Source organism: Podarcis muralis, chromosome 8, assembly GCF_964188315.1.
Source record: "Podarcis muralis chromosome 8, rPodMur119.hap1.1, whole genome shotgun sequence".
Classification (NCBI taxonomy): Eukaryota; Metazoa; Chordata; class Lepidosauria; order Squamata; family Lacertidae; genus Podarcis; species Podarcis muralis.
In genome coordinates, this window is record NC_135662.1 from 1274729 (window position 1) to 1302650 (window position 27922).

The 27922-nt window shown below is 53.8% G+C and overlaps 1 protein-coding gene across 1 annotated transcript; it reads left to right on the plus strand.

Moving 5' to 3' along the window:
- The first annotated feature begins 845 nt into the window (after positions 1–845).
- Positions 846–27819, plus strand: LOC114600143 (casein kinase II subunit alpha-like). The gene is made up of 14 exons (XM_028735964.2): positions 846–1004; positions 5883–6135; positions 14434–14569; positions 14665–14776; positions 15850–15951; positions 17688–17738; positions 19921–19980; positions 20409–20492; positions 22756–22866; positions 23391–23492; positions 24532–24632; positions 24925–25073; positions 26188–26277; positions 27288–27819. Exons 3-14 carry the CDS (start codon positions 14469–14471, stop codon positions 27401–27403), a joined length of 1179 nt encoding a protein of 392 aa, XP_028591797.2. The 5' UTR covers positions 846–1004; positions 5883–6135; positions 14434–14468; the 3' UTR covers positions 27404–27819.
- Positions 27820–27922: the final 103 nt, after the last annotated feature.

The following is a 27922-nucleotide window of genomic DNA, read 5'->3' on the forward strand; positions in this document are numbered from 1 at the left end:
GGTGTCCGCCTCTTCGTGACCCCTGGACCAGAGCATGCCAGGCCCTCCTGTCTTCCACTGCCTCCCGCAGTTTGGTCAAACTCATGCTGGTAGCTTCGAGAACACTGTCCAGCCACCTTGTCCTCTGTCGTCCCCTTCTCCTTGTGCCCTCCATCTTTCCCAACATCAGGGTCTTTTCCAGGGAGTCTTCTCTTCTCATGAGGTGGCCAAAGTCTTGGAGCCTCAGCTTCAGGATCTGTCCTTCCAGTGAGCACTCAGGGCTAATTTCCTTCAGAATGGAGAGGTTGGATCTTCTTGCAGTCCATGGGACTCTCAAGAGTCTCCTCCAGCACAATAATTCAAAAGCATCAATTCTTCGGCCTTCTTTATGGTCCAGCTCTCACTTCCATACATCAAAAAGGCTTTTCAAGCCACTCCTGCCTCCTGGGGGAGGGAGTTCCGTAGGTTAACTCCACGCTGCTCCTCGGGCCGGGACACACAAACACACACGTGTGCTTCCTTCACCTCCACCCTCCCCACGTTTGGGCATACACGTGTTTTCTTCCGACGCCCTCCCAGGGAGTTCAGGCGAGCGGGACACGCCTCGGTGACGTGAAGCACCCCTCCCCGGATCGTACACGTGAAAACACCCTCCATTCACACGTGCGCCTTGTGCGCGTGGAGGCCGGCGCGTCGAATGTCCGCCTCTATGGTGCGGCCGTCGTGCCGGAGCGGCTTCTCCCCGCTCGGCCCTTCCCTCCCCGCGCTCTCTATGGCCCTGCGCCGGAAGCGGCGAGTCCTGGCCTGAGCGCCCCCTGTCGGCCCGGCGGGGAAAAACACCTCTCGCCCCTCCCTCCCTCCCTCCTCCTCCTCCCGCGGCCGCCGCCGCCATATTGTCGCCCCCCCAGCGGACCCGGGAGAGGCCAGCCCCCCTCCCTGCCCCCCTCCTCCCACCAGGAGCGGACCCGGGAGAGACCTGCTCGACCCGGTCGCCGCCGCCGCCGCCGCCTCAGCGGCCCGGCGAGGTAAAGAAGCGGGGGGGGGGGAGGGGGAAGAGAAGCCCCTTCGCCGCCGGGAAGGGAAAATGGGGGGGGGGGCGGAGGGGGACCCTCTTCTGAGGGGGGGTTCCTTCATTTGGGGGTGGGGAAGGGGCCAGGCTGTGTGTCTCTGGCGGACCTGGGGGGGTGTTGGTGAAGGATATGGGTGGGGGGGGCCTTGTAGCAGGTCAGGGGGGGGCGACTTGTGGGGGGATGAGGGAAATTGGGGGGGGGGGGGAGACAGAGGCCTTCTTACCTGGACGTGGAGTGAGGGGGTGAGAGAGAAAGAGAGATCCCCCCCCTTCCAGAGGTGCGAACTTGAATCGAATAAGGGGGGGTTCCAGGTAAGCTCTGCCCCACATAATCGATCACATGACATGGCACACACACACAGGAATGCCCCTCAATTTGGGGGGCAGGTGACGGGACCTCTTCCCCCAGGAGTGAGCTGGCTCCTCTTCCCTCCTGTCAAGTGTGTGGGGCAGTTGTGAGGGGTGGGGATGGGATCTGTGGGCTTGGGGTGGGGGTGGGGTCAGGATAGGTTTGGGTGGCCAAGGGTCCCTTCTGGATGGGGAGGCCCTTCCTGTCACCTCTCTCTCTCCTTTCCCCCACTCCCCCAGTGAAATGGGGCCCCAGATACTGAGCAGCTGTGACTGCCCCCCCTGGAGTGGGGTGCCCGTCTTGTAGGGGGTGTGCAGAGAGGGTGCCTGCACCTCAGATTCCCTCTGGGGGTCTTGCAGCTTGCAGAGAGAGGTGGGCATGGTGGTGGGGGGCTTTGGCACCCACAAATTCCCCACCCCAACCTTCCCGGTTGTCTCCGAAGCTGCCCCATCCCCAGCACTGGCCCCGGCATCCCGAGGGCAGACTATAACCCCCCATCAAAGAACGACAAGTTCTGAGACGCACAAGACACATTCTGCGACTGGAATCAATTCTTTGCTTAACTCTCACCTCTTCCATTTGCATTGATGCATTTTTATTTTAGGGCCAGAGCTCAGTTGTGGAACACCTGCTTTGCATGCAGAAGGTCCCGGGTTGAAACCCCAGGGGCGTCTCCTGCCAGAACTGGGCAAAACTCCCTGCCTGAAACCCTGGGGAGGTGCTGCCTGTCCGTGTGGACAATACTGAACTAAATGGAGCAACGGTTTGACTCGGAACAAGGCAGCTTCTTCCTGTGTTCCTCTAATCCAGTGTCCCAAACTTCTTTTTTTGGACTACAATTCCCATCATTCCTGACCGCTGGTCCTGCTTGCTAGGGATGATGGGAGTTGTAGTGCAAAAACAGCTGGAATTCGGAAAATGCTGATCTAATCGGTTTAGGATCAGGCTAGAGGCTGTTGCCCACTAAGCGCAAGATCATGCCCCGTGATAAGCCGCCTGGGTGACACGGGAGGAGCACATTGATTTAAGCAGGTCTGCCTTTGGCCTTTGCGGATAAAAAGTCCTCAGCACAAACAGCCCGGTGCCGGAACGGTGCTCTTTCAACAGCCCAACCAGGTGATCCGGAAAGGCCTGTCCCCTTTGTGTGTGTGTGTTTGAGCGCTACTTTGAGCACTTAATGGGAGTCGCTGGCTTGGAAAGGACCTTGGGAAGGTCCTCTCCTCCAGCCGCCTCCTGCTCCGTGCAAGAACTGGCTTTTATTTCCTGGAGTTGTTCTCTGACAACTCTAGCCTCCCAAAGCAGCTCACGCAAGGGAAGGGAAGCAGAGGGGAAAGATGGAGGCGAGGCCCCTTCTTCCAAGTTGTGACTCTTGCAATTTGCAGGGTCTTGGGATCCCTTCAATTCTGTGAAAGGCAGGCCAAAGTGGTGAGTCGGAAGTGGGCGTTCATGCCCAGTTCTGGCCAGGCCAAACTTCCCCTGTTGGTGGTCTTGCTTAAACAGCAGCCCATGGCAGCTTTCCCTATACAGAGTGGGGTGTGGGGGTGTGGGCAGAGTGGCCTCTCCCTTTGCTTCTGCTGTCCTGGGGCAGAGAAGTGGCAGTTGGAGCCAAGTGTTCTTTCCACCAGGTGACGCAGGAGCAAGCCCCCTGCAACTGCTGCTGCTCCTCCTCCTCCTCCTCTGACCAATGGGTGGGGCCAGACTGGAATCCCCCTTGACTTGACATTATTCCTGGGGACAGTGGGAGCAGCCTTTGGGGTGCGGCTTTGGTCCCCTGGCCAGTATCAGGAGCCAGACTTTTCCGCATTGCAGAGGGTTGGACTACATGACCCCTTGAGGTTCCTTCTGATTGAGCTCCATAGCATCCCTGTGGATGAACGCCTGGCCTCTGCTGAAATATCCCCAGCGAAGGAGAGCCTGCCACCTCCGGAGACAGTTTCCTCTGCTGTCCAGCAGCTCTGGCCATAAGGAAGTTTCTCCTGATGTTTAGCTGAAATTAATCGGGAAGGACCCATGAGTTTTGGGCAACCGTTCTCATTAGACCACCTTGGATCGGGTGCTGCATCTGCTGGTGTTCTGCCTTATGCAGAATTGGACTAGCTCAGTGCTGTCCACTCCTGCCGGCTGCGGAGCCTTGGATTCTCTCAGACAATGGCCTTTTCCAGCCCTGTCTCCAGAGATCCTTTCAAAGGCAATGCTGGGGATTGGAGCAGGGCTATCTTGTGCTCAGTTGTTGAGCGCAGCCATTCTTTAGATGGCCTTCTGCACTCTGCCCTTTGCATAACAACAACAACAACAATTTATTTGTACCCCGCCCATCTGGGTGAGTTTCCCCAGCCAGTCTGGGGGGCTTCCCATCAAGTGTTAAAAACAATACAGCATTAAATATTGAAAACTTCCCTAAACAGGGCTGCCTTCAGATGTCTTTTAAAGATAAGATAGCTCCTTATTTCCTTCACATCTGAAGGGAGGGCGTTCCACAGGGCGGGTGCCACTACCGAGAAGGCCCTCTGCCTGGTTCCCTGTAACTTGGCTTCTCGCAGTGAGGGAACCGCCAGAAGGCCCTCGGCGCTGGACCTCAGTGTCTGGGCAGAACGATGGGGGTGGAGACGCTTCTTCAGGTATACAGGACCGAGGCCGTTTAGGGCTTTAAAGGTCAGCCCCAACACTTTGAATTGTGCTCGGAAACGTACTGGGAGCCAATGTAGGTCCTTCAAGACCGGTGTTATATGGTCTCGGCGGCCGCCCCCAGTCACCAGTCTAGCTGCCGCATTCTGGATTAGTTGTAGTTTCCGGGTCACCTTCAAAGGTAGCCCCACGTAGAGCGCATTGCAGTAATCTAAGTGGGAGATCTTTTGCCATGGGCCTCTGGCCTCTGTGAGTGAGCCTGGCCAGTACTGGGGTGCAGACAGGCGGGGAGTCGAGTGATGGCGCCTGCAGCATTTTGGGCTCTCGGTGTTGGAGTTTGCTCTTCTCTTCCATCCTCCCCACCCGTAGGGTTGCTAAGGTGTGAACACAGGAAATTGCTTTATGCTGAAACGATCTTCCGTGGGAGGTGGTGGACTCTCCTTCCTTGGAAGTTTTTAAGCAGAGGTTGGATGGCCCCCTGTCATGGATGCTTTGGTTGAGATTCCTGCTTTGCGGGGGGTTGGGCTAGATGACCCTCAGGGTCCCTTCCAACTCTGTGACTCAGACCATTGGTCCATGTCGCTCAGCATTGTCTGCACCGACTGATAGTAATGGCTTTATAGGATTTCGAGTTACTGGCCCTATTTGCAGAGACTGAACCTGGGACCTTTTGCATCCAAAACAGATGTTTTGCGGCCCTTCCCATTGCTGTGTTGGTTTGCGTTGTGCTTGGGAGCCTGATATATATGTGCAAGATCTGTAAGAATGTGCTGAACTTTCAGAGCAAGCAAGCCTGGTCTGGATGGCTGGACAATTATGGCAGGGGTCTCAAATATGGTTCCCACCATCCCTGTCCACTGGCCCTGTTTCCTGAGGCTGGTGGGAATCTGGAGGTCACCCCCATGCTGGCTAGGCCTGAATCAAGGCAGAACTGATCTTTGCACATTCTCTCTTGATCCTGTAAAAATGGCTGGATCAAACCAGGCCCAGGCAATCTTTGGAGAAATCACCCCCAGCAGCTGACAGTCAGCCCAGGCCGGTTGCTGTGTGTGTCGCTGCTTTCTGCTCCCCCCATCAATATTTATTTTGCTTATTTAGAAAAGTATATCTCGTCCATTACTGCTCAGTAGAAGGTGCTGTTCTCCAAGTGGAATTTGATTCCTTGGCACTGGAGCAGACGGGAGTATTTCCAATCAATGCTCTCTCTGGCGCAGTGGGTCAGGGCTGCTTGTTGTTAACGAGAAGATCGCCGATTTCAGCCCACCCAGGGATTCCTACATTGCAAGAGGTTGAACTAGATTACCATCAGGTCCCTTCCAACTATAAGATTCTATGATTGTACAGTTCTGTGAGTCTATGATCAAAACCCTTTATGAGCCCTACATGTTTTTTACTTTAGGAAATTGTTCTTTTAGTTTCTATCTCTAATATAACCCTTTCCCTCCTCCATGTAAACTGCAGGTAATATGGCAGCTCACTGTTACTCAGAGTAGACCCACTGAAATGAATGAACTTGACTAAGTGAGGTCTCCTCTGAGGACAGAGTTGATGGTTGCTGGCTTATCTGCTGGGATTTTGCCTCTACCAGAGCCTTCCCCCAACTTGGCATCCTCCAGATGCTTTGAACTACGACTCCCATCAGCCCTAGCATCCTGCGGCCATGCTGGCAGGGGATTATGGGGAATGGCAGCCCAAAACACCTGGAGGGCACCAGGCTGAGGAAGACTGGTCCATACTCTTTCAGCTTAGCACACCCTTCACAACGGCCGAGGTTTTGCAATGTTGCTTGTGTTGTCGGTGAAGTGTGTGTGTTGCGGTGGAGATGTAGATGAGCTGCCTAAGCCTTTGCTGTTCTTCCAGGCACAGGGCGATGCTGTGAAGAGGCGCCTGGGTTTTCGGGAATCTCCTTTGCGTTTTGTCCTCCTGGGCCCGATGGAGACCTGCTGACCACGTGGAAGCGTCTGACCGCCCCTCCTGAGCTCTGCCCGGCCGCCCACCCCCTTCCTCCCCCCAAAACCCCCGCCTGCCTGGAATGCTGCACGTGCCTTGCTCTGCGTCTCGCAGGACGGCTCCCGGAGGCTGCGGTGGAGCTGCAGATTAACCAAGGCTCAAGGTAGGAGGAGGCGACAAGAGAGGCAAACTCTCTGCCGGTGACCTGGGGCTCACCCTCTCTTTTCTCGGGGCGAGAGGGAAAGCGTGAGCCGGTGCGGAGGCAAGCTTGGGTGCTGGTGCGGACGGAGACCTCGCTCTGCTGCTGTCCCTGCTCCCTGTTTGCACCCTGCGTTTCTGTCTGGCTGTTGTCAAGGGTTGCATGCTGGTTCTCGGGTCCCGGATTCATTCATTTCTAGCATCTATACCCCACCTGTTCCTGCAAGGAGCTCAAGGTGGTGTACATAGGTCCCTCGCCTGGCCCATTTTATCCTCACAACCACCCTGTGAGGTAGGCTAGGCAGAGAGAGTGACTAGCCCAGTGAGCTCCGTGTTTGAGTGCGGACACAAACCCGGCCCTACCAGGTCCTGGTCTGACTCTCTGACTGCTACACTGGCTCTCAATTCAGAGAGTCTGCGCAGCGTACATGGGGAACCACGTGAAGGTGGTAACCTTCATCTCTTTCGCCATGCGCAGACAGGGCCTGGCGCTGAGGGTGCTCACCACACTTGGCCTGCGCATGGAGAAGTGGAGGAAATGCAGTGATTGATCACGTGCGGGAGCCTCAGACAGGAGACATTTCTCAGAGTTCCAGCTGAACTCCAGAAATAAGTGCTGTGTTGACTTAAATGCACACAACCTTGGTGGCGAGGCTTACCTCAGGCTCCACTCTGTTTTTTAATGCACTGAAGCACTGTAAACACAGGCCTCGAGTTACATGTTTAAAACCACCCCGTCGTACAGAAGTCCTGGTCAACCAAGGCAGGTTATGCAAATTTGGGTGTTGTGCCTGTGTGACCTTTTCTGCTGGGTTCTGCCTATACAGAGACTTTGAAATATTTTGGGAGGGATTACTGTGGTCAGGGAGGGGTGGGTGGGAAAAGCTCTCTTTTGCTCAAGCTTTCAGTGGGTGCTGTCTGAATATGCACGCACTTGTGCTTTCTCCTGCAACAATGAGGATTGCAAACATGCTGAGATTGTTGCGAGCCAAATTCTGCTCTGGAGCTTCGGCTGTCCTATGTGACAAAGAGTATTCAGGAAGTGTAGGGGCAGAGAATGAGCATTCGGGTGTGCAGCTGAACGTTAGAAAAATCTAATCAGTGCTCTATTTTTTTATTTAGTTAGAATAATTTGTCAACCACTTAGTCAAAGAGACCCTAGGCAGTTATATAAAGGAATTGTCAATATACAAATATAGTCAGCCACATCATCATCATCATCATCACTATTATTATTAGCCCAAGTAAAACTTGCATACGTTTCCAGGTAGGTTTGTCAAAACAGAAAAGTTTTGACCAGGTGTCTGAAAGAGCAGAACAACAATGACAACGACAACTTATTATTTATACCCTGCCCATCTGGCTGGGTTTCCCCAGCCGCTCTGGGTGGCTCACAACAGAATATTAATAATGATAAAAAAGCAATAAAATATAAAACATTTGAATATTCCCTAAACAGGACTGCCTTCAGATGTCTTCTGAAAGTCAGATAGTTGTTTATTTCCTTGACATCTGATGGGAGGGCGTTGCACAGGGCGGGCGCCACTACCAAGAAGGCCCTCTACCTGGTTCCCTGTAACTTTGCTTCTCGCAGGAAGGGAACCGCCAGAAGGCCCTTGGAGCTGGACCTCAGTGTCTGGGCAGAATGATGGGGGGTGGAGACTCTCCTTCAGGTCTACTGGGCCGAGGCCGTTTAGGGCTTTCAAGGTCAGCACCAACGCTTTGAGCACAACAAGGCTGTCTGCTGAATGTGACTAGGCAGATTTCCAGTTCACAGGGGCTGCCACACTGAAAGATCTGTTCCTCACAGACGTGGAGCAAACTCCATAGGGTACTTGCAAAGGTACAAGTTCCACAGATCCATGTGGTCACTTATAAGCTTTGGCAGCTGATTTGCACTCTCTGCTCCATCCTGGGGCCATTTGCTGGGCAGTGCCGGTTTGAGGAAGGGCAGTGGCTCAGGGGCACATCCCACAGGGGTGCTTTGAACACAGAAAGAAGCAGCCTCAAGTCTGCGGCACCTCCAGGCAGGGCTGAAAAGGACCCCTGCCTGAAACCTCGGAGAGTTGCTGTCGCTCAGTGTGGAGTAACAGACTGACTCTGTGTCGAGCAGCTTCCGGGGTTCCCTGTTCCTGGTCATTGCAGGGGGCTGCCCTAGGTGAGTCTTTGGGCCCCTTGCAACTCGCATGCTTGTGGGAGGCAGGACGGCAGTGCCATTTCCTGGAGCCAAGCATCGAAGCCGCTCTGACTTGGGCTCCCAGCAGAGCGGGCTGTGTCTGCCACGGGCCTCCGCTGCAGCTCCAGAGGATATCTTTGACCTGCGGGTTGCCCAGCGTGGCCGCTGCTTCCAAGCGCTGGCAATCTCTGCTAGATCAGTGTTGTGCTCATTTGCCAGTCAACAGAGGTCAGCTGGGGATATTAGTGGCCCGGCTCCGTTTCCTTGCACTGCTTTCCGGGTTCCTTCTTGTGTCTGGAATGGGCTGGAGCCGGACAGGACGGAGGCAGTGGAGAAGTGCATTCCTAAGGCTGCGTTCGTAATCCGCTGGCCAAGTGCCCAAAGCAGCCTGTGGTTTAGGAGTAAGCGGATTCCTCCGTTGTTTTCGGGAAGTGATTCTGAGAAGGTAGCATGTTAAAGGGAAGAATGTTTGTCATAACCGAGACAACTGATTATCCTTCGGGGTCTCTTCCAATTCTCTGATTCTAATATTTACATCCTTTTCCTGAACTGGGGCTCGTGGCTGCTTACACAAATTAAAACAAGACAGATAAAACACTAAAAGCTAAAAACAGATAGAAGATCATCATTTTAAAAATAATTAAACTTTAATACATTAGAATGGAAACAATATAAAAAAACCAAAGATGTTAAAATACAGAGGATGAAAACAGCTGTAAAGTTACAGGTAGGTAGCCGTGTTGGTCTGCTGTAGTCGAAACAAAATAAAAAAATTCCTTCCAGTAGCACCTTAGAGAGCAGCTAAGTTTATTATTACAGATGGGTAGCCGTGTTGGTCTGCCATAGTCAAAACAAAAAAAATTCCTTCCAGTAGCACCTTAAAGACCAACTAAGTTAGTTCTTGGTATGAGCTTTCGTGTGCATGCACACTTCTTCAGATACACTAGCAGTGTATCTGAAGAAGTGTGCATGCACACGAAAGCTCATACCAAGAACTAACTTAGATGGTCTTTAAGGTGCTACTGGAAGGAATTTTTTAAGTTTATTATTGGTATGAGCTTTCGTGTGCATGCACGAATCTGAAGAAGTGTGCATGCACACGAAAGCTCATACCATAACAAACTTAGTTGGTCTCTAAGGTGCTACTGGAAGGATTTTTTTTTATTTTAAGCTGTAAAGTTGTTGTTGTTTTAAAGGTGGGGAGAGATCTGAACATGCAGTGGAAGGTCCTCTGTGTGGGGAAGACAGAGAAAAGCTATTGGGTGTCGGAGAAAAGGCGGAACCACTCAACACCTACTTTGCCTCTGTCTTCACCCAAACGGAAAGCAGTGCCCAAGCTGGTGATAAATGATATAAGGAGGGAGCTGGGGCCCAAGATAGGAAAAGTGGGGGTAAGGGAACAACTAGCTCCTTTAAAGGAATTCGAATCTCCAGGGCCTGATAAGCTGCATCCAAGGAGCTCGCGGGTGTAATCTCTGAGCCTTTGTCTATTATCTTTGAGAATTCATGGAGAACAGGTGAGGTCCCTACAGACTGGAGGCAGGCAAATGTCCCCATCTTCAAAAAGGGGGGGGGGGGATTCCAAGTAACTCCCAACCAGAGAGCTTGACATCGATACCAGGGAAGGAACAGATAATTCAACAGTTGGTCTGTGACCATTTAGAAAAGGATGCTGTGATTACTAAGACCCAACATGGGTTTCTCAAAAATAAGTCATGGCAGATCAATCTAATTTCTTTTTTTGATAGAATTACAAACTTGGTGGATCAGGGAAATGCTGTGGACATAGTGTATCTTGATTTCAGCAAGGCTTTTGACATAGGCAGGAGGGTAAACAGCGCTGCTCTGGTTCGCCAGAAGCGGCTTAGTCCTGCTCGCCACATGTCCCGGAAGCTGTACGCCGGCTCCCTCGGCCAGTAAAGCGAGATGAGCGCCGCAACCCCAGAGTCGTTCGCGACTGGACCTAAAGGTCAGGGGTCCCTTTACCTTTAAGGAAAAGTGGGACAATCTGGGATCAAATAATCAGGGTGGCTTTTCTAAATCACGGGCCTCCCTGGAAAATAGGGACACTTGGAGGGTCTGACCTTAGTGGGACTCCTGGCCAAGGCCTTTCGCTGGCAGTCCCTGCCTCCTCCTCCTCCTCTTTCTCCTGCTGAGCAGTCCTTTGCTGCTTGCTTCTCCTGTTCTCTGTGTGCCAGCCTGCCCTCTCTCTTCCTCCTCCTGGAAGCAAACGGGCGGAGAGGGGGAGGCTCTCCAGAGACACCGCTCAGCCGCCTTCCTCTGAGCCAGCCTTCCTTCCTTCACTCGCTCAGAGCCTCGCCTTTGAAGCTGCACATTGCAGCCTCCAGGAGGGATGGCGCTGCCCCTGCCCAGGCAGGCAGAGTCCAGGGATCCAGCTGCCTCCCACCCCACCCCCGCTTGCTGGTTTCCCCCAGCAGGACTTCTGAGGGATGCAAATCTGAGTCCCAGGTGGCTAAGACTGAGAGAGAGAGCCTCAATTCCTGGGAAGCTGCTGAAACCGGTGCCTATGGACAGCTTTGCAGCTGATTTGCTGAGGTGGGCGTCCAGGCAAGCGGGCCTGCAAGGAAAAGGAGACCCCAGGGAAGGGAGGCAGTGTTGCCCCCCCAGGCTATCGTCCCAAGCTTGGCCTCTGTTTAGAAACTGCTGTTCCGCTTGCTAGCAAGGTGGCCCATTTGCCTGGGAGCAGGGTGCACAGGAGAGCAGAGTTTTGCTGGGATTACTCGGAGGAGCCTCGCTCGACAGCAGGTGTGGCTCGGGGGCCTTCCTTCGCTTGGATCCCCCCTTTAAAGCAGAAAGAGCGTCCTAGTCTGGTGCTGCTGCTGTCAGAGGGAGCTTCCCGGCGTCTTTCTCAGGAGAGAGTCATACACAAAAAACTACAGGAAGCTGTTTTCCATGGGCAGAGCTTGGTCCCTCTCGCTCAGCTCTTAGTGTCTGCACAGACGGCGTTAATCAGGGTGGTGAATTGGAGGCTGAAGTTCCCAGTGCTGGGGACAAGCACGCCTTCTAGTCCTGCTTGTGAACTTCCTGGGGGTCTCTTGTTGGTGCCTGTGGGAAAGAGGATGGTGGACCGGGTGAGCCGTTCGTTGCACAGTCTGCCAGGGGATGCTCTTAAGCTCCCTGCCTACAGGTGGGGACCACCTGCAGCCTGAGTCTGATATTTCCAGGCGCTCCGATAGTATTCAACCAGCAGAGTCTGGCTAAGTTGCTAGGGTGTGCGTGCGTGCGTGCGCGCGCACATTGCTATCATCTCACTACGTGCAAGTCCTCACCTGACTCACAGGAAGCCCTTTTTGCAGCTGGCTGTTGGGGAAGCTGGAAAATGGCATGGTCTGAGGACAAAACTCCCTTGAGGCGCTTTGCTTTCCTCTCTGCTCCCCCTCGGATGTTGGTTGGAGCTCCTGCAGGGCCTTCAGGTTGGGAGGCATTAAAATGGAGTCATCAGTTGGGACGGGACCTAAAGGGTCGTGCAGCCCAATGCCCTGTAAGGCAGGAACCACAGATGTATTTCTGCTGATTTCTGCATTGGCCTCCGTTGTGGGGTTCTAGGCAGGTACACTTTCCTGCTCACGGAGCCGGGCTGACCTGCCATAAGAACCTAAGAAGAGCCTGTTGGATCAGGCCAGTGGTCCAAGGAGTTCCAGCCTCCTGCTCTCATAGTGGCCAACCGGATGCCCGGTTTCCATCAACTGCGATTCAGAAGCATGGCTGCCTCTGACTCTTGGAGCAGAGCACAGCCATCAGGGCTGTTGGCCATCAGTAGCCCTCTTCTCCACCATGAACCTGCCTAATCCTCTTTTATAGCCATCCAGGATGGAGGCCACTCCCGCCTCCTGAGGCAGCGAGTTCCGTAGACTCTGGAGTTTCCCGCCGCACTCTGAAACAGCCGGGAGAGGCTTGGGAAGTCCGCGTGGGGATCACTGGGCTTTAGAGCTGATGGACGTCCCGGCCAGGAAGGCTGGTCCTCTGGCTCGGCCTGCCAAGGGGAAGCTGGCCTGCACCCAGGATAGGCATTAAAACCAGGATGGCGCCCTCGCTTCCTGGGCCTGCTCCCCAGCAGCAGCAGGAGGCAGCTTGCTCCCAGCTGTGGGGTCAGACAGTGTCCTCTGAAAGGGCTTCCTGGAGTAGCAGATATCTGGGGCTCTTTGGGGCCTGCTCTTCATTGCTTCTTGGCACTGGGGAAGGTGCAGAGAGAGCGGGTTCCTGTTGCTGGCTTAATTGGCCTCCGAGGCAGAGAGCATGTGGGTTTGGTGCCAGGAGGAGGAGCTGCCAGGAGGGCTGTTGGCTCTGCAGAGCCCGAGTGCTTCCTGCATCGGCCGGCCTCCCTGGAAGGCATTCAGCGGCAGCAGGGCAGGCTCCTTGCCCTGACAAGAGTCCTGCTGGCTGTTCCCGAGGGGCTTTGCCCAGCAATGGGAGCCTGGCGTCTGAATGGAGGCAGAATCCCTAAGAGCCTTCTTGGAGCCCAAGGCCTGTTGCTCAGCACCACAGGAAACAGGCAGGCTCCTCTTTGCCTCCACCTTCCAGGCTGGGCCTGGTTCTGTCTGGGGAGCCTCAGCTCGGTCGAAAGTGGCAAGGTCTCCACCAGCCCTGCTCTGAAAGAGCGGTCTGCTCCTGCTGCTCTCTCCCCCCAACCCCACCTGTGGTTTCCTGCTTTCCATGCAGAAAGCCGCAGGATCAGTCCAGGCTTCTCCACGCAGGGTTGGGAAAACACTCCTACTTGAAACCTGGAGAGCCATAGCTGTTCTGATTGAGCAAGGCAGGTGTCAGGTGGTGGTGTGGTTGCTCAAGAGCAAACAGGCAAGACTCCGACCTGTCTTTTCCAGGCTTTATTCTTAGTGCAAAACTATTTACAGTGAAGAGCAAGTTCATGTCTGGCTCAGTCGTTAGCAGAATCTGGGAGTGGGCGGTCCTTGTGCCTCCCCCAGCATAACGGTCACTTGACCCCCAACCTTCTCCTCCCCTCCCTGCGCTGAAACCCCCTGCACAGAGTGGGCGCTGGCCAAGGGGTACCTCCCTCCCCTCCGGCTTGCTCAGGGTCGGTGTTGAGGCTCTCCCTAGCATCCCCTGGACCCACACCTCCTCCCCACTGGAGGTGGGGCTTTCCTCCTGGCCAGAGGAGGAACTGCTTCGCAAGACTTTCGGAGGTTCCCTGTAACACAACTGCCCTTCCAACTCTCGCCTCTGAGCTGATGGCTGTTCCCTGACAGCAGACAACGAGCTGAGGTGCTATCAGGCACCCCACCCCTGCTCCCAGATCAGTTTACGATCACAGATTACATGTGTTTGGCGTGAACGATTTCAACTACGTGGTTGAAGGCTGACCAGTTGAAATTGCACAAATTGAATGTGCAGAAGGTAGAGAACTTTTAACATATGCACGCCATCCCCAGAACTTCACCCCCTGTGACGTGATACTGTGGATGCAGTCTCCGCATCCAGCCACCATGCTGGCTCCTTGAGAACATGAGGGTGCAGGCCTCTTGCTCTTGCTGTTTCAGGTCTCATCCTGAGGGCTTGGGCAGCCAGGGCAAGGCTGGCAGACGGAGCGAGGCGTGTGCCCCTGTGTGAGCATGGGCACGTGGGCCTTCCAGGTTCCCATTGCTGGTGCTTCTTGCTGCCTCCTCTTCTCATGGGCTTTCTCTTGCCACCAGCCCTTGACCAAAGTTTCACAAGTGCCCCAACTTAGAGGAGACCCTTCAGAGCTATTTTGGCGGCTTCTGGATTTGCTTTGCTGTTCTGAGCAAAAGAGCTGGGGAGAAGAGCTTTCATTTATCATTTACTTACTGTCTTTTCCCTCCAAGGAGCTTGAGGTGGCAAACATGGTTCTGCCTCTTGCTCACTTCAGCTCCACAACAACCTTGCGAGGCAGGTTGGGCCAAGAGACAGCAAGCTTCATGGCTGAGCGAGTGGGGAGATTCGAACCCCTGTCTCCCAGGCCCAAGTCTGACACTCTTAACTGCTATACCCCCTTCCCCCTCCCTCTTCTTTTTTATCTTAGTGCCTAATAATGACCTTCGGTTCCTTTCTCTAATGCCCCTGTGCTTATCCTCTCCTCCCCCTTTTCCCCAGAGCAATTGAGGTGCTGACCTCCAGGCTGGGAGAGCATGTCGGGCCCGGTGCCAAGCCGAGCGAGGGTCTATGCGGACGTCAACACACAGAGGCCCCGTGAATATTGGGACTACGAGTCGCACGTCGTGGAATGGGGGTAGGGGAACTGCAGAGCCCTGCTGGATCAGCCCACAGGCAGCCCACCTGAGCATGCAAACCTCTTTCAAAAAACCCCTTTTTCTTCTCCAACAGCAATCAAGATGACTACCAGCTTGTTCGGAAGCTTGGCCGTGGCAAATACAGCGAGGTCTTCGAAGCCATCAACATCACCAACAACGAGAAAGTCGTGGTGAAAATCCTCAAGGTGCGTGGGGAGCAAGAGGACCTGAATTTCTTGCCTGTGACCCCTTCTTTCCGGCGGGTGTGGTGGTGTCTCTTTGGCCAGGGGTTGGGCTGGGAGGTTTCCAGTTCGAATCTCATCCCTGGTGGGCACTTGCTAGGTAACTGCAGGCAAACCCCTGCATGGGGACAACAGCTGCCCACCTCGCAGGGGTGTTGTAGAGGCTGCTGAGGTGGCAGACGTGAAGTGCCACAACCTCTTGAAAGGTGGTGTTTCCGCTTTGCTGATGATTTGGTGTTCACTTTACAAGATCCAGACTCCAGTAAAAGCACTGGAGCTGGTTCAGGAGTTTGGGCAAGTAGCAGGATTCAAGTTAAATAAGAGCAAAACCAAAGTGTTGCAAAAAAATTTTGATAATGAGGAGAGAAAAATCCTTCAAGAAAAGACAGGCCTTGTTTTTGTGAAGAAAGTGAAATCTTTGGGTGTGAATTTATCGGTGAAAAATTTGAATTTATATAAAGATAATTATGAGAAATTATGGAATGAAATTAAGAGAGATCTTGAGAGCTGGTCAGGTCTAAAATTGTCATTCATGGGCCGTATATCGGTGGTTAAGATGAGTGCATTGCCAAAGATGTTGTTTTTGTTCCTAGTTTTACCAATTATTGATAATATTAAATGTTTTAAAGAATGGCAGAAAGCATTGTCTAAATTCATCTGGCAGGGGGGAAAACCCAGAATTAAATATAAATTACTAACAGTTTCAAAAGAAAGAGGGGGGTTTTGTGTTTGTCCATCTTAACTGCAAAAGCGAAGCTTGAAATTGCACTGAACAGCTGCGTCTCCTAAAGGCTAGGAAACCCGAGGGAGTCCCAGGTGGAGTTTGTGTCCTCGGGGGGGGGGGGGGGGGAGCGGCTTTGGACCCTCGCCTCCTCCATCCTCTCACCTTTGCCGTGGAATTGCAGGTGCTGCGATCCTCAGCCAAGAACCATAAAACAAAACCTGAGCTCACTGTGCGTTTGAGTGTGCAAAGTGCTCTGTGGTCCCGGTTGCCTTGATTCTGGATCTTTGTGACTCTGTTGCACTCTCTTTTTCAGCCCGTAAAAAAGAAGAAAATCAAGCGTGAGATCAAGATCCTCGAAAATCTCCGAGGGGGCCCCAACATTATCAGCCTTCTAGACATAGTCAAGGACCCCGTGGTAAGGGCTGGTGTGCGTGTGCGGCAGCATTCATGCGCACGGCGCTCGATGAAGCACAAGGCAGCTGGTCCCCTTTCAAGCTGATTTTCAAAAGAGGCAGGAAGTTCTTGTAAGTGGGGCATGGAAACCTCCCTGGCTTCTCTCCATCTGGATCCCAGAGACGCGGCCTGCCTCAAGCAAGGCAGCCGTGCTGGGCAAAAAACAACACCGGGAGATGTCATTTTGTGGCTGGGAAGGGCATTCCGCCTCTCCGCCATGTTCCTTCCTCCTTCCTCCTGGAGCTGCCTGCTGAGCCTGCGCCCTTCTGGGACCCCCAGGCTGCTCTCTCCTGGTGGGACACCCTAGCTCAGGCTCTGCCTGGAGGGGGCTGCCTTTAGGCCAGAGGGCAGGTCTAGGTGGGCTTTTGGGTCCCTGATCCAGTACGTTTCCGAGCACAGTTCAAAGTATCGGTGCTGACCTTTCAAGTCCTAGACGGCCTCAGCCCAGTATCCCTGAAGGAGCGTCTCCACCCCCATCGTTCTGCCCGGACACGGGGGTCCAGCACCGAGGGCCTTCTGGCGCTTCGCTCATTGCGAGAAGTGAGGTTAGAGGAAACCAGGCAGAGGGCCTTCTCGATGGTGGCGCCTGCCCTGTGGAACGCCCTCCCACCAGATGTCAAAGAGAACAACTACCACCAGACTTTTAGAAGACATCTGAAGGCAGCCCTGTTTAGGGAAGCTTTTAATGTTTAATAGGTTATTGTATTTTAATATTCCGTTGGAAGCCGCCCAGATTGGCTGGAGAAACCCAGCCAGATGGGTGGGGTATAAATTATTATTATTATTATTATTATTATTATTATTATTATTATTATTATTATTAATTATTATTATTATTATTATAATATCAGGCTATGTGGGGTGTTTTATTTTTATCCATAGCCCATAGCCTACTTTGTTCCAAGCTCCAGGCTAGCAGAGCGTGGCAGGGCAGTTTCTGCAGGGCCTCTCCCTGGTATCCAGATATAAGTTGTTTTTTTTTAAGTTATGCTTCCATTCTGCCTTTCTTGTATTGGCTCAGATGGTTATTAGGTGTGTGACCTTTGCCATCTACTTCGTTGTGTCTTCAGCCTGCAAATTGCCTTGTACATAGTAATATAGAAAGGCGGTATACAAACTGAAAGTGAAATGAAATGAAATCCAGCCCTTCTTTCTTGGCTGCAGGAGCCCAGGCCCAGAGCCCCTTAGGACAGGTTAATTGTGTGCTTCAGGACCCCTTAGGAACACAGCTCATATTGTCTACCCTGACCAGGATTCCAGGCAAGGCATCTCCGCCAGCCCTACCTGGAAATGCTGTTGGGGTGGAACCTGGGCCCTTCTGTATGCAGAGCAGGTGTTCTGCCACTCGGCTACATCCCTTGCCCACCTTGAGCCTACGGTCCTGCTTGAGAGGGGAACAGGCACCTCTCTGCATCAGACCCAAGTCTTCCCCGTCCAGCTTCCTTTTCAAGAATCCTGGCCATTGCTGGCCCCCCAGAACTGAGCCGGGGGGCTTCCCAGGGGGCTGCTGTCTCCCTTCAGCCCACCCCCATCCTGGCTCACCTGCCCCGCAGATGCAGCGTGGCTACAGTAGCTTGGGGGGGGGGGCGAGGGGAGAAGGAAGTCTGTGCTCCTCTCTGGGCTTTGAGGCTAAACCCTTCTGGTGATTCTCTGTTTTCTCTCTCTCCTGCCCTGGAACGCTCTGCGCTGGCTCTGCAGTCCCGGACACCAGCCCTGGTCTTTGAGCATGTCAACAATACAGATTTTAAGGTGAGTGGAGGCCGGTTGGGTGATGCGATGCCTCCGGTTCCCTTCTCACTTTCTGATGTGTGTGCATGTGTATTGGGTGGGGTGGAGCTTAACTATGGGTTTAAAGTCCTGGAGAGGCCACACAATGTCACCCATCTGTTCCAGGGCTGCTGGACAACCCGTCTTTGACTTGGAGTCAGTGGTGGCCTGACTTGGGGGAGGGATGTGGTGTCAGCGTCATTCAGGTCTCCCCGCTCCAACTCCTCACTGTTGCCCCTCCTTCTATCCGTTGCCCATGACACACACACACACACACAGAGAGAGAGAGAGAGAGAGAGAGAGAGAGAGAGAGAGAGAGAGAGAGAGAAATACCCCCTGAAAGGTGTGGAGAGCAGATGTCACCCAAAGGCAGATACGCAGGCTAATTTTATTTCCAGATTAAAGAGCCCTGTCCTTATCTGGGCCATGTGTGCGGTGCTTTCTTTCCTAGGCCACCACCGTGAAACCCATCTGAGAGCAGTCAAATGGGTTTTTCTGTCCGCTCTTCCTTCGGTCTCTTAGTCCTTAGGAAGCCTACTTCCTCCCAGTGTGGTCCAGTGGTTCAGAGTGGTGGACTCGTAATCTGGTGAACCGGGTTCGCTTCCCCGTTCCTCCACCTGCAGCTGCTAGGTGCCCTTGGGCTAGTCACACTTCTCTGAAGTCTCTCAGCCCCACTCACCTCACAGAGTGTTTGTTGTGGGGGAGGAAGGGAAAGGAGCATGTGAGCTGCTTTGAGACTCCTTAGGGTAGTGATAAAGCGGGATATCAAATCCAAACGCTTCTTCTTCTTCTCCCGGACATGCCAGGGAGGCAGAGGGATGGCAGAGCCGCCTCTCGGCTGGGTAGTGCTGGTTCTTCTCCCATTTGAGGAGATGGTTTCAGTGCAGGAGATGGCGGTGTGCTGTTAGGGGAAGGGGGCGGCACTGGCAGCCTGCAGGAGATGAGGCGAGACAGCAGCTCCCGGATGGATTCGATGCTCCTCCCTTCTCCTACAGACCCACCCCTCATCCTGGGCTCTGGCCCTGAAAGTGTTGGGATTTCAGGTGGTGAGACATAGGCAGAGGGAGCCTTAAGGCTGCCTCCTCCCTGATGGTTCTGCAGTGCATTGCAAAAAGAGAACATTCTTAAAGAGATTACATCTGAAGGGCTGCCACATGGAAGATGGAGCAGGCTTGTTTTATGCTCCAGAGTGCAGAACCCAAACCGATGGATACAAATTGCAAGGAAGGCGATTCTGAGCACAATTCAAAGTGTTGGTGCTGACCTTTAAAGCCCTAAACGGCCTCAGTCCAGTATACCTGAAGGAGCGTCTCCACCTCCGTCGTTCAGCCCGGACACTGAGGTCCAGCGCTGAGGGCCTTCTGGCAGTTCCCTCCCTACGAGAAGCGAGGTTACAGGGAACCAGGCAGAGGGCCTTCTCGGTAGTGACACCCGCCCTGTGGAACACCCTCCCATCAGATGTCAAAGAAATAAACAACTGTCTGACGTTTATAAGACATCTGAAGGCAGCCCTCTTTAGGGAAGCTTTTAATGACTGATGATTTAATGTGTTTTTAATCTTTTGTTGGAAGCCGCCCAGAGTGGTTGGGGAAACCCAGCCAGATGGGCGGGGTATAAATAAATTATTATTATTATTTACTACTACTACTACTACTACTACTACTACTACTACTAAACGTTAGGAAGAATTTTCTAACAGTAAGAGCCATTCGGCTGTGGAACGTGTTCCCTCGGAAGGTGGCGGAGTTCTCCTTGGTTGGAGAAGTGGCCTTCTGAATTAGGAATTCTTTAGCTGCAATTCCTGCATTGCAGGGGGTGGACTAGATAACTCCTGGGGTCCCTTCCAACTCCACAATTCTGTGATCCCCTTTGGAGGGGATGTGCGTGAAAGTCATCCAGCTTTGCTGTGAGCAGGGCGGGCTGCAAAGTCTCCGTTTTAAGCCCTCTAACCTTGAAGCCCTTCAGCATCCTTCCAGACCAGGCGGGTTGTTGTGATCCCTCGGCAACGTGCAGAGAGGTGCTCTGAGCATAAGTCAAAGAGGTGCTGTGCTGGCAGCGCATTGCAGGTGCCAGGGCAGAGCCTTGCTGCTGGAAACAGATCAAGCCCAGAGCTCTGAGGGCTGTCTTGCTAACGGCACTTCTGCAATATCTCTTTTCTTCCAAGCAATTGTATCAGACGCTCTCGGACTTTGACATCCGGTTCTACATGTATGAAATCTTGAAGGTAAGGAACTGAGCGCAGGGGAATTGGGTGAGGGAGATGAGCTGATCTGCGCCTTGGTTAGCCCCACACAGTGACTATGCCGGGTTGGGGGGCAGAGCAGGGGCTCCTGACGTGTGACCCAGGAGCCCAAGAGAGGCTGTGCGCATGCTTCTCGCTATGGGTGGCGTCCAGTCCTTCCCCACCTTTGCCTGGGGCTCAGTAGAGGAGCATTCCCTGGCATGCAGAAAGCCCCAGATCCGCTCCCTGTCGACTCCAGCCAGGGCTGGGAGAGAACTTGTGTGGTCGTGGGGAGTAGGCTGGCCAAGGGGCCAGATCCTGAGCCCAGAACTGCTTCCTTGCATGGCTCTTCTTTTGAGGCAAGGCAAGGACGCTCTTCCAAACTCGGCCTGTTTGCCGCTGCCCACCTCTCTTCCCCTCTTTCTCTGCAGGCGCTGGATTACTGCCACAGCATGGGCGTCATGCACCGGGACGTCAAGCCTCACAACGTGATGATAGACCACGAGCACCGGAAGGTAAGGCCGTCGCGGGGCAGGTGGCGCGAGGAGCCATGGAGGTTTCCTCGCCTGGCACAGCCAGCTGCCTCAAGGCCAGTCGGCTGGTCCAGCAGTGTCCAGCTAGGGAGTGTTTGCCAGAGTCTGGAGACACATTGAACTCTGCACCTCAGTAGAATAGAATAGAAATTATTATTTACCATATTTTTTGCTCTATAGGACGCACTTTTTCCCCTCCAAAAATTAAGTGGAAATGTGTGTGCGTCCTATGGAGCGAATGCAGGCTCCTTGACTTCAGTGATAGCAACGCGAAGCCTCCGAAGCGCAGAGGGAGCGCTCCCTCCGTGCTCCGGAGGCTTCGTGTTGCTTTCGCTGAAGCCTGGAGAGCAAGTTCCTGCTGCGTTCTGGAGGCTTCAGGTTCCTTTTGCTGAAGCCAGGAGAGTCTTGCTCTTCCGCGCTTCAGCAAAAGGAACCCGAAGCCTGAGGAGCGCAGCGGGAACTTGCACTGCGCTCGGAAGGCTTCAGGGATAGCTGCGCGCAGCCCCTCCGGCAGGGAGAGGCTGCACGCGGCTTTGGCTTCTTTAGCCCCACGCAACCTCTCCCTGCCAGAGGGGTTGCACGCGGCTATGGCACAAGCCAAGACAGCGAGCGGGATGGATCCCGCTCACTGTTTTGGCTTCCTCTTTAGCCCCGCGGAACCTCTCCCCTCCGGCAGGGAGAGGTTGCGCGTAGCCTGTACGCTGCTCTTTGGGGCTGGGGGGGAAATAAGATTCCCCCCCCCCTTGATTCCCCCCTCTAAAAACTATGGAGCGAAAAATACGGTATATCCTGCCCATCTGGCTGGGTTTCCCCAGCCACTCTGGGCGGCTTCCAACAAAGTATTAAAATACAGTAGTCTGTTAAACATTAAAAGGTTCCCTAAACATGGCTGCCTTCAGATGTCTTCTAAAAATCTGGTTAGTTGTTGTTCTCTTTGACATTTGGTGGGAGGGTGTTCCACAGGGAGGGCGCCACCACCAAGAAGGCCCTCTGCCTGGTTCCCTGTAACTTGGCTTCTCGCAGTGAGGGAACCGCCAGAAGGCCCTCAGAGCTGGACCTCAGTGTCCGGGCAGAACGATGGGGGTGGAGACACTCCTTCAGGTATACTGGATCGAGGCCATTTAGGGCTTTAAAGGTCCCCCACCTGCCCAAGATTACGTATGTATCTATGCCCCTTCTCCACCCCACTCGCCAGAAGCAGGGCTCAAGGTGGCTTGCAAAAAATTAAAATACAGATAAATCACACAGAGCTAAAAAGATGTTGAAGGGTTCTTTTAAAAACAACAACAATTAAATGATCTGTCGAATTCAAACAGTGTGAAAAAACCTGTCTGTTGAAATGCACATAGTAATAAACAGTGCACTCTTCGGATCCCTTTCGTTGAAAGCAGGCTTCCTTGGGCAGTGTTATGGAAAAATCTAGGTGTGAGGCTGCTCAGTCCCCCAGCTCATCAGGCAGAGCCCGCGGGTCCCTGCGGAATAAAGGATGGAGTCCAGCCACCAACCGGAGCAAATAGCCGTAGACCAAAGTTTATTGCGCAACAGGTTCAAAGAGGAATTTTGAACCCCGAGGATGGGGTGACAAAGACTTTTAAAACTTCCCCACCATATCCCAGAATACAGTTCGTACAGCATCATTGCTACATCACTGACATGTCACAAAAGGGGAGGGGTTAACCTTGGCAAACGTCCAGACAAGTCCTTGGTACAAGATTAGCATAAGCAGGCATGGCAGGGCAAGACTCAGGTATAAGATTAGCAGAGGCAAACACTTCTGAAGTCCCACCACCCAAAGTACAATAGAACTTCCTTTGCATGTCTGGACCCCTTGGCAAGTCCAGTGATGGGATTAGGCTTCCCTTGGCCAACAATCAGCTCAGCTCACCTCTGGGCATTTCCTGGGGTAGGAGGTGTGTATACATGTCCTCACGCTTGCGGAGGTGGCAGGGAAAAGAGTCCTTTTTCCAAGGGCAAAATAGTGTTGAAATGGAGGAAACTGGCAAAGGAGTTGATTTTATATGATTGTTAAAGCTAGGTAACTTCCCTGAGCCGTCAAGCCGAAAGGATACATTCAGGCATAATATTTGTAATATTTAACAACTTTAAAGGTGTGCCCCCGCCCCCGTAATTTCCGTAACTGTAAGTTGGCTGCTGGGAAGAGGGTGGGGGTCCTCTCCCCCCTCCCCCCTTCCCGGCTTCCTCTGGCGCTCAGAGCCCCCCCGGCCTTTCCCTTCCCTGCCTGCAGCTGCGCCTGATCGACTGGGGCCTGGCCGAGTTCTACCACCCGGGGCAAGAGTACAACGTGCGAGTGGCCTCCCGGTACTTCAAGGGCCCAGAGCTCCTGGTGGACTACCAGGTAGGTTGGAGGCCAGGGCCTTGCTCCGCAGCGCTGCCTGGCGCCCAGCCCATCCCTTCCAGGCGGAGGGAGAGCAGGAGTCTCCTGGCCCCCTTGGGCTGGCGCTGGGCACCCCAGGGCCCTTTCTCCATCCTCGGGAGAGAGCCTGGGGGCACCTGCGTGAGAAGAGGGCGCTCTGCTGCCCAGGCACCTCAAAACAAGGGTGTTTTTGCTGGAGACGCTGCTTGGGACAGGCATGGGCTGGACCATCCATGCCACCAGGTTCTCCAGAGAAAGGGGGCAGGAGGTCGGTGTTCCTGGGGGGCCTGCCCACGGCAGTGGGTTCAGCTGGAGATGGTCTGAGCCGATGGAAACAGAGGGGTGGGCAAGGCGGGGCGAAGGTGTTTGTAGCCTTGTGAAAGCTTGGTTCTGGGGCAGGGGAGGGGGAAGGTGTCCTATCTCTTGGTGGCTCTCCCCCTGCGCCCCCCCCCCCAGTTGCTTCACTGCTCTCTCCACCCCACCCCCCGCTCTCCTTCCTTCTGCAGATGTATGACTACAGTCTGGACATGTGGAGCTTGGGCTGCATGCTGGCCAGTATGATATTCCGCAAGGAGCCTTTCTTCCACGGACACGACAACTACGACCAGGTGAGGCAAACTCTCATTTTGGTTCTCGCTTTTGCCCAAGGGGGAGGAGGAAACGGACAGTTCGTCTGGGGGGGGGGTGTCAGCAGGACTGTGGTGGGAGACCTGCCCAGGTGAGGCTGCACCTGCTTCAGTTCTATTCCCCCCCCCCCCCAATTTTTTTTTATTGATTTTCCACATTTATGACAAAAAAAGACATTACAAAACACACAACAAAGAAAAACACTTTACAATACAGTAAACTAAACACAAAAAAAGAATTATTTCTTCAGATATCTAATTCTCATTAATAACTGACTTCCTCTCATCCCCTCTAACTAGATTCGTTATATCACCTGTATGACAGTTCTCCAAATTCATATTTCTAATAATATTGACTCCTAACATTTACTAAGCTCTTCTCCTTTATTAATATTCTAATCCTTAATATTGACTAGCACATACAGTGGTGCCCCGCAAGACGAATGCCTCGCAAGACGGAAAACCCGCTAGACGAAAGGGTTTTCCGTTTTGGAGGTGCTTCGCAAAACGAATTTCCTATGGGCTTGCTTCGCAAGACGAAAATGTCTTGCGAGTTCCTGCAGAGTTTTTTTCCTCCCCCCCCCTTTTCCCCAAACCGCTAAGCTGCTTATCAGCTGATCTGCTAAGCCGCTTAACAGCTGATCTGCTAAGCCGCTTATCAGCTGATCCGCTAAGCCGCTTAACAGCTGAGCCGCTAAGACGCTTATCAGCTGATCCGCTAAGCCGCTAATAGCGCTAATCCGCTAAGCCGCTAATGGGCTTGCTTCGCAAGACGAAAAAACCGCAAGACGAAGAGAATCGCGGAACGGATTCTTTTCGTCTTGCGAGGCACCACTGTATTCTATCCCTAAGCCTATTTATTACTTCCAAGAATTTTCTAATTATGCACCTGCTTCAGTTCTAGCCGGACTGGGCCCTGTCCACTCCCCTCGCTCAGTGCGTGGGTGGGATCCTGTCTCCTCTCTGCTCCCCCCCCACTCATTCTGTGCTTTCTCACAATCTCCTCCCCCTCCCTTCCCAGTTGGTGCGGATCGCAAAGGTCTTGGGCACAGAAGACCTCTATGACTACATTGACAAGTACAACATTGAACTGGACCCCCGCTTCAACGACATCCTTGGCAGGTGAGCGCGGGGCACCCGGAGGCCTTGCCAGGACATTGCAGGGGGTTGGGCTGGATGACCTTTGGGGGACCCTTCTGTGAGTCTGTTCCTTGCCAGGCCAGAGTCACTCTCTCTTGGTGAGAGGGACTTCCAATCAGAAACAGAGGACCTTGCGCTGCCCCCAAAACCCCTTCCCCTTGTGCGTGGGGTGTGTGGGTTAAGGTCCCGGGGCCCTGGCCTTGCAGTGTGTGGCTTCGGGGCCCTTGAGCGCCAGGCCTGTGACCTCCCCCCCGCCTGTCTCTCTCCCCCCCAGACACTCTCGCAAGCGATGGGAGCGTTTTGTGCACAGCGAGAACCAGCACTTGGTCAGCACCGAGGCCCTGGACTTCCTGGACAAGCTGCTGCGCTACGACCACCAGACCCGGCTCACGGCCCGCGAGGCCATGGAGCACCCTTACTTCTGTACGTGCCCCCCCCCGCCATTTCCCCCTCCTGCCCCCCTCCTTATTGGGCCCTGGCTCCCAGCCTTCTCAGAGCCAGGGCCACCTGCCACCTGGGTGCCCCTCCATCTGGGGACCCATTGCTGAATGGATGCCTGGGGGGAACACTGCTGCTGCGCCCCACCTCGGATCAGGCCGCAGCCCTCCAGTTGAGGACCCCCCCCCCGCCTCCCCCTACAATGGCACACTCGGACACCAGGTTCTAGCTGGCCAGTTGCTCCACCCTGCCCATTGCCCTTTCATTACCTGCTTGAGAGCCTTTGGCCCAGCGCACAACTCTGCCATGAGGGGTGCCAGGCCACTTCTCCCAGGCCTTTGCCCACGACCCTGTGGCGGTGTCTTCAACGTGCACTCCTGGTCTCGCCTCGGGCTCTGCCCAGTCTACAGGCCCTGCCAGTGCCTCCCCTTTTCCCCAAGGCCCCTTGCCCTCTGGGGACCCCAAAGCTCTCCCTCCTGCTCCAGTAGCTATTGGGGTGCTCTTTGGCTTGGCAAGCGGTGGGGACCAGCACAGGCCTCGTGATCACAGCAAGTCTTCCCAGTAGGTCTTTCCCCGATGAGGCAATTGTGAGGACTGAATGTCACCCCCAGACACACCTTCCCACAGTCCCCTCCTCTCCAGGGTTTTCCCCAAGCAATCGGAGACTGTGTCTGCATGTAGCCAACCTCTGCTCCGCTCTTTTCATTTCTCTGTGTGTTCTGGGAGACCAAGATGGAAGGGAGCTGGTTGCAGCAGGAGGGAGAGACTCCCTGGATTCTTCAGCAGCCGGTCTCCCCTCCTCTCCTGCCTCTGAGTCTGGACTGCTTTCTGCCACAGCCTCTTCCTGCTCACTAAACCCTGTTGCTGCTCCAGCTTCCGGCACCTCCTCCCTGCAGTCCTCTCCCCCTTTGACCACTCAGAGTTGCCCTACCGCCAATCCCCAGACTCTGACCCTTCTTCCTCTCTTGGTTCCTTTGGGGGGCTCCCCACCTGGTGCCCCCCACCATTTCTCTGCACCCACCCAGCCCCTGACACTAGATTCCCCTGGGGGTTCCCTTCCAACTCCACCCCCCTCTCATTTCTGTGCTCTCCTGTCCAGATCCAATAGTGAAAGATCCGGCCAGGATGGGCTCCTCCACGGTGCTCTCGGCAGCTAACACGCCCGTCAGCTCCTCCAGCATGTTGGCAGGTAGGTTTCCGGAGCCAGGGGTGCCCGGGTCTGCCCTGCTCTGGCGTGGCTTGATGCAGAAGAGGTTTCAGAGAATATGGATGAAGTTCTAGTGCACTGTTACCGTCTTGAATGCAGTCGACACAGTTTCCTTCTTTTAGGTAACATGCTGCTCTGTTTGAATACAAAATACTTAGATCCTCTGGACTTTGGATTCCAGAACTAATTACATTTTCAGTTGCTTCTGAGTATCTGAGGACGGCCTCTCCAAATTGTCCACTTTTAATTAATTCGTTTCCTTCAGCTTTCAGCGTTGCTGCAGTGGAAGGGAGCAAAGTAGAACCGTTTTTTCCACACCTGAAAAAAAGACAGCCAAGGTTTTACAGGATTCTGAAAATGAAGTAAATGGCTATCTGGGCAGTGACAAAAATAATTGTGAAAACAAGGAAGTAATGCAGAAAAATACAGAATTTTCAGCAGCTAATTTAAGTATCCAGCTCCGAGGGCCTTCTGGCGGTTCCCTCATTGTGAGAAGTGAGCTTACAGGGAACCAGGCAGAGGGCCTTCTCGGTAGTGGCGCCCGCCCTGTGGAACGCCCTCCCTCAGATGTCAAAGAGATAAACAACTACCCGACTTTTGGAAGACATCTGAAGGCAGCCCTGTTTGGGGAAGCTTTTAATGTTTAACAGATTACTGTATTTTAATACTTTGTTGGAAGCCACCCAGAGTGGCTGGGGAGACCCAGCCAGATGGGCGGGTTACAAATAAATTATTATTATTGTTGTTGTTGTTGTTATTATTATTATTATTATTATTATTATTATTATTATTATTATTATTAATTTATTTATTCAAACAGAGCAGCATGTTACCTAAAAGAAGGAAACTGTGTTGACTGCATTCAGGACGGTAACACTGCTCTGGCGTGGGGCACGTGGGACCCGAGGGAGGGCTGATGGGCCCCTGCTCCCCTACTCCCCTTCCGCCAGGGCCCTGACGCTCTGCCCTCTTCCTCCCTCTCTCTTGCACAGGGATCGCCTCGATGTCCGCCTCTCAGCCCATTGGCAGCCTGGCAGCCTCCCCCGTCATCTCCTCTCCAAACACTCTGGGCTCGCCGGTCCCCGCCACCGCTGGAGCGCAGCCTTGACCTCGACGGCGCCACCTCTGGCTCCCAGCACCGCCAAGCCCGCGGCCTTGCCCCCCGCCCGCCCGCCTGCCTGCCTGCCTTTGCAAGGCTCTGTTGCCCCCCAGCCGCAGCAGGCAGGATGGGGACAGGGGTGGGCAGGTGTGGGGAGGGGGTCCTGTCTCTGGAATATGATATTATTATTATTTTTCCCCGTTTGTTTTTGTTGAGTATGTCAAAGAGCCAAGCCTGGGCCGCTGCCGCCATCGCTCCTCCTCCTCCTCCCCCTCTGCGGCAACGAGCACGGACTCTGGCAACGGGCGGAGGAGGTCTGTCTCGAGGGATGCCGGCTGCGCTCTTCCCATGGGGGTCGTGGTTAGGGATGCAGCCGCAGTGTGGGCACCGAAGCGGAGAATAAAATTTATTTTCTATGTCCCTAACAGGGCAGTGTGGCCAAACACTCGTTCCTGGTTGTGTGTGTGTGTGTGTGTGTAAAAGGAGGTCTTCATGGAACAAGATTTTTTCTTTGGTGCTCCAGGGATC

What these genes read in the sequence shown, in the direction of transcription:
- LOC114600143 (XM_028735964.2), top strand. Translation starts at nt 14,469, where the DNA reads ATGTCGGGCCCGGTGCCAAGCCGAGCGAGGGTCTATGCGGACGTCAAC. An exon ending in CATGGAGCACCCTTACTTCT is followed by an intron (nt 25,074 to 26,187) that starts GTACGTGCCCCC and finishes TCTCCTGTCCAG; the next exon opens with ATCCAATAGTGAAAGATCCG. An exon ending in CTCCTCCAGCATGTTGGCAG is followed by an intron (nt 26,278 to 27,287) that starts GTAGGTTTCCGG and finishes TCTCTTGCACAG; the next exon opens with GGATCGCCTCGATGTCCGCC.